We start from the raw sequence: 5,172 nt of genomic DNA, 5'->3' as shown, positions 1-5,172 counted from the left end.
CATGAAAGTATCACCGAAATGAGCAAGATAGCTTTCATCGATGAAATCATCCCCTTCTTCATCTTCTTCCATTATAACCCCTCTTTCTCCATGCTTGGTCCAACAATTATAGCTTGGCATGAAACCGTGCCGAAGCAGGTGCATGTGAACATCTCTTGAGGAAGAGTAACCCTTCGATTCTTACGGTTAACACATGGACAGATAACAAAACCCTCACTGCTTGTTCGCATTAGCCACTACGAGGAAATCTTTCAAACCCGCCGAACTCGCCGGAGAGTCGGTTCACCGTACATCCATTGTCGATTCATCTGCATTATTATAATATAAAATATATAATTAACCATCATGCATTTGTTAAACTAACTAGCTACAAACAATATAAATTAAACAATGAACTACACACACATGCATATTTTATCAATGACACATCAAAGGTTCAAGTTGCTAACCGCGATCGAGGAGGAAAAAATAAATGAGAAAGCTCAAGTGTGGCTCCAACACTTCATATCATGTTTGTTTCATGCTCTTGGGGCATTTCATCAAACACCTTATGTGCATAAGAGGAACCAAAAGCAAACCTAACACCCACTTGTGAAGTTTGTGAAGAGAATGGCTCCAAATGGCTAAGTGTTGGCTGCTGGATGGGTATATATAGGGGAGGGGCTTTAGTCCCGGTTGGCACTGGCCAATCATGACTAAAACCCTCGAGCACTGTGAGTCGCGGTTGGCACAGCCAACCGCATTCACTTACGATGCCGGCTGGCCACCGAGCGCCCTGGGCCCAGGCCTTTGGTCGCGGTTCGCCTCCCGAACCGCGACTAAAGGTCCCATTAGTCGCGGTTCCTATAGCTTCGCGACTTATGGGGCTCACCGGAAGCCTGTTTTTCTACCAGTGCTGGAATCATCTGTCTTTTTAGAGAGAGAGAGAGTAACCACGCCAATTCATTAATCAATAACTAAGTTACAATAGTATACACGCGTGAAAACTATAACAAAAGGCAAGACATAACAGGATCTCCTAAAACATTGCAGAACAAGAGCCAAGAGCATGCTCCACGAGGTCCCTACATATACCGGCCATTGCCAAAGCACTCGCTGGACGGGTAGTACAAGTTCAATTGATGCAAGGTCCAGAGCAAGGTCCAGAGCAGCACCATCGCCCAAGAGGCTTTTAGAGCCGATGAGCTTACCCGCTGCAAGCATCTGATCTATGTGGATAACATTAGTTTTGGATTATAATACGGAGTACATAATTATCATGTGAGCATGTTGGCAGATAAATAAAAAAAGGTTGTACTAAAGAGCTGTTAATCCTGAATATTACTTGTGTCTCTTCACCTAGTCCGGTCGGTCAGCTTTTTCTGGACGTTGTCTTTGGTACCCTACTTTCCCCTTGCTACGAGCAGCAAAATTAGCTAGTGTTGTAATGATGTTTGAAAAGAGTAGGTCGAAAGCAGCTGGAATCATGATCGTAAACCATGTGACTGTGCCTAACAGTTTGCATGGGAAAAGGAAGACATTTTCTTAGGCGTCTTGCCCTGAAAGTTTCTGATATAAATTGCACACAGTTTTACTTGGAAGAAAATTTAGCAGGCCTGTTTTGAGAAACTGGTGTGGTATGTATGGGACACAAATCTGGGATCCTGATGCGTGATAAGTAGTACACTTGTCCCTGCCTGTATAGACGGTATACCAAGGATAAACCCTGCATGCATTTCTTCAGTACACTTGTGGGGGGGATATCAGAATTACTCTACGTTTCAGACTGGGGATTTGTTTCCCCCGTTCATTCAGCATCAAATTCAGGTTTCAGAACGGATGACCACGGTTCAGACGAGATCAGGAGACGGCCAGAGCGCACGTAGCAGCGCAGCGGAACCTTGCTGGAGGAAAGGAACAACATTCTGTACAAGTTCGAACAGAGAGGAAGAACACGGCCCTAAAGCGTCCGGCAACGTCAGCAAAGGACTGACCGTGCTGACGCTTTTTTTTTTGACGACACACACGGGACATGCTAGTACACAGAACGGTACAGTACAGGAGACTAGGGTAGAGGCCATCGGCTCGTCCTTGTTGATCACTGGCCGAGCAGCAGCGTCGCCTCCGGCCGCTGCTGCCCGAAGCCGAGGAACGGGTGGCGGTGGTGCCGCTCCTCCAGTTCCACAGCCTCCTCGCGCCCGCTCCCGGTGGCGATGAGGTTCTCCTTGTCCTCCTGGTCCTCGCCGACGTCGTCTTCGTCCCACCGCCGGCCCTGCTCGTACTGCGAGTGGCTGCGCCCGTACACCTGCGGCGCCGCGCCGTCCTCGCCGCCCCAGAGCTGCGCGCGCGAGGAGCTGGAGCTGCCGCTGCCGCCTGTCCTGAGGTTGAAGCTGCCGAAGCCGCTGATCTGGCGCGCCACCTTGCGCGCCCGCTCGCGCTCCTCCTCCAGGAACGGGCCCCGCTCCAGCAGCCTCAGCACTCGCTCCGACTTGCCCTTCACCGTCGCGCCCCAGTTGAAGCTGTGCAGCAAGAAAAATCGACGCGAGCTTCCGTCAGAGATCAAAGGACATAAATTGTTTCAGAGAACTGATAAAGAGAAACTGAAGAAATTCGAACCCTTTCTCGTCGACGTGCTGGAATTTGGCCATCTGCCGGATGACTGCCCTGTCCTTCTGGAACTCGAGCGCGACGCTGCGTGGGCCGTGGGTGAGGAGGTGCTCCAGCAGGAGCAGCGCCTTGTAGGGCTCCCGCCACTGCCGCCGGTCGAACGTGGCCAGCCTGAAGATTTTGTCGATCCGTCAGATTAGGCTGCACGAGGGGGAGCAGAGGAGAGCAGCATCGATCCGGGGAGGTGTGACGGACCAGCTGCGCCATGCGTAGGAAGGAAAGGTTACCTGGTGTGGAGGATGTCGAGGATCCTGACGTACTCGTCGATGTCGAATGCCTGCCGCGCGATGAGGCCCATGGTCTTGGCGGTCGGCGGCGACGCGTCCCCGTTGGTCGCCTCCTCCGTCATCCTGCACGACCACCCACATCTCCGTCAGACCTTAGCACAAAAGGGGAATTGACAGGGGACGGATTTGACGTACAGCTGCGTGGGGGTTACGTCGGTGAGCGCGAGGCGCGCGGAGCGGATCTTGCCGGTGAGGTAGGAGGAGGCCTGGCGGCGGAGCTCGTGGAAGAATGGCGCGTCCATGGCCGGCCGGCGGGCAGCACCAACGAAATTCCCCACCTCGATCTTTTTCCCCTCGAACCCTCCGGACCAACGCGATGCCGCCGAGGTGGATCGGAGTCGGAGGTGGATATAACGAGATGGAGGCGACGCGGCGTGTCGTGTCGTGGTGTCACGTCAGCCGGACGACTATTTTGCGCGCGCGCGACCGCGTGGGTGCGTCCGCCCGCCCCGCCGGCAGTGGCAATAGCAACCACTCCACTCCGCACAAGCGAACAAGCGGTAGACGGCCGGCTGGGGCGCGAGCGCAACCACTCCTCTCCGGTTGAGCTAGTGACGCCTAGGTAGGCGGAGACCGTGAGGCAGCAAAATTGGATCGGTGGAGCTGAGCTGAGCAGAGTGGTGGAATGGGACGAGCTCGTTTTGAGCTTTAATTCGGTGGATCCATCCACTGGTGGAGAGGTACGTGGATCTGCTCCGCCCCTTTTGTTTTGTTTCTAGCGGCTTCGGACCGTTCGGGATTTGTCAACTGCCGAACGGCACCGGGTTTGAATTTTGAAATCCGTGGTGCAGCGACGGCAGGCAGGCTGGGACTCTGGGATATGGTACTCGTACGTACGTGGTGGGTCGCTGGTGAGGTCACGTGGTGTGGCCTGTGTACCCGTGGCGCGCGCCCCGTGCGCCGGCGGCCCGTATTACGTAGTAGCAGGCACGAGCGATGGCGGCCGTATTTTGCTTGCATCACCGGTGTGTGTCCTCGTGGCGTCGGGATGGCCAGCAGCGACGCCACGGATGCGTCTCAGAAATAGAGGGGAACAAACAGGAAGGTCCACGTGCCACGTCACGTCACGTCGTCTTCTTCTACATACATGGCCTCGTCACCTCTTCCGGAATAGTGAAAAGTATGAAATAAACCAACGGCTTAGATTTAGGGCATGCCCAATGCACTGCCCTAGAGGTGCTGCTTCACACCTTTAGTTAGGTTCGGGTGGTCCAAGGTAGGTTCGGATGAGGAGGTAGCCTCCTCTTTAAGAAGTGGGATCTTGATCACAAAGCGTCTTTGGAGAGAGACAGAGATACATAGTGTCATATTTGTGGGGTCCCTTCTCTCTTATTTCTGACTAAAGTTGTAGCTTCCATTGTAGAGATAAAATTCATCATGTTGCTTCTTACAACTTTTTTACATGGAGCAGCTAGTTGTGTATGCCACCATTGCTCATGCCCTTAGTTAGCAATGAAGATTAGGGCCAGGTCCAGCAAGCCGTAATAATTGTTTGGAAAAAAGAAACTGCCAAACTTGTAGGAGCAGGCAGGCTCAACATGCAATTCCATGCCGCAATTTATGTATAGCCTTCCCAAATGTACGCGCAGTACAACACCGGCGCGCCTTCGTCTTCCCGACAATGCGAGTATTTATTACTAGTGAAGACTAAGGTCATCTCCAGCGGGCCGACGCATTTCGGACGTCCGAAATGTCCGTTTGCGTCGGCCCGTGGATGCGTTGTGGGCCAGGGCGACCGTTTCCGTCGGGGGTAGCTCCAGCGGTGCGGACACATATTTTATCCCGGGACAGCGTCAAGGTCGCTAATAGCGTTTTACGTCCCGTCGAGGACTGCCGCCGGCGATTAACTGTTCCCGCGCGGCGACGATCGTTCCCGCGCGCGCCCAACACATTTGCAAGTTTCGCCGGCGTTTCGCGCGAGCGGGAAACGCCCTGCGCGCCAACACCGTTTCCCGCCCCGCCGTGGCTATATATGGTGGACACCGGCGGGGGCGACAGGCACACCTCAAGGTACCATCCATCCATGGCAGACCACATGAATTGGGAGCACGTTGTTCACATATGCCGCCAGCTCCACCCGGAGGAGGAGGAAGACGAGGTAGCCGCCGCCGGCGTTGAGGCGCAGCAGCTGGACCTGGAGGTGGTGGCGGCGGAGGCGGAGGTCGCGGAGGCGGAGGCGGCAGAGCGAGCGGAAGGGCGCCTCGCGGCGACCAGGCGGAGATCGCCAACGCCATGGCCG

The 5,172-nt window shown here is 54.4% G+C and overlaps 1 protein-coding gene across 1 annotated transcript; it reads right to left on the bottom strand.

Annotated features, from left to right (window-relative positions):
• Positions 1-1,845: 1,845 nt before the first annotated feature.
• LOC127344511 (uncharacterized) lies at positions 1,846-3,373 on the bottom strand. Its single transcript, XM_051370811.2, has 4 exons — positions 3,069-3,373; positions 2,874-2,996; positions 2,596-2,757; positions 1,846-2,498 (listed from the first exon to the last, which is right to left on the bottom strand). Exons 1-4 carry the CDS (start codon positions 3,173-3,175, stop codon positions 2,078-2,080), a joined length of 813 nt encoding a protein of 270 aa, XP_051226771.1. The 5' UTR covers positions 3,176-3,373; the 3' UTR covers positions 1,846-2,077.
• Positions 3,374-5,172: the final 1,799 nt, after the last annotated feature.

This window comes from Lolium perenne, chromosome 3, assembly GCF_019359855.2.
Source record: "Lolium perenne isolate Kyuss_39 chromosome 3, Kyuss_2.0, whole genome shotgun sequence".
Classification (NCBI taxonomy): Eukaryota; Viridiplantae; Streptophyta; class Magnoliopsida; order Poales; family Poaceae; genus Lolium; species Lolium perenne.
Note: the sequence above shows the minus strand (reverse complement) of the source record. Positions and strands in the feature narration are given on the sequence as shown.

What these genes read in the sequence shown, in the direction of transcription:
- LOC127344511 (XM_051370811.2), bottom strand. Translation starts at nt 3,175, where the DNA reads ATGGACGCGCCATTCTTCCACGAGCTCCGCCGCCAGGCCTCCTCCTAC. An exon ending in GACGTAACCCCCACGCAGCT is followed by an intron (nt 2,997 to 3,068) that starts GTACGTCAAATC and finishes GTGGTCGTGCAG; the next exon opens with GATGACGGAGGAGGCGACCA. An exon ending in CTCGACATCCTCCACACCAG is followed by an intron (nt 2,758 to 2,873) that starts GTAACCTTTCCT and finishes CAAAATCTTCAG; the next exon opens with GCTGGCCACGTTCGACCGGC.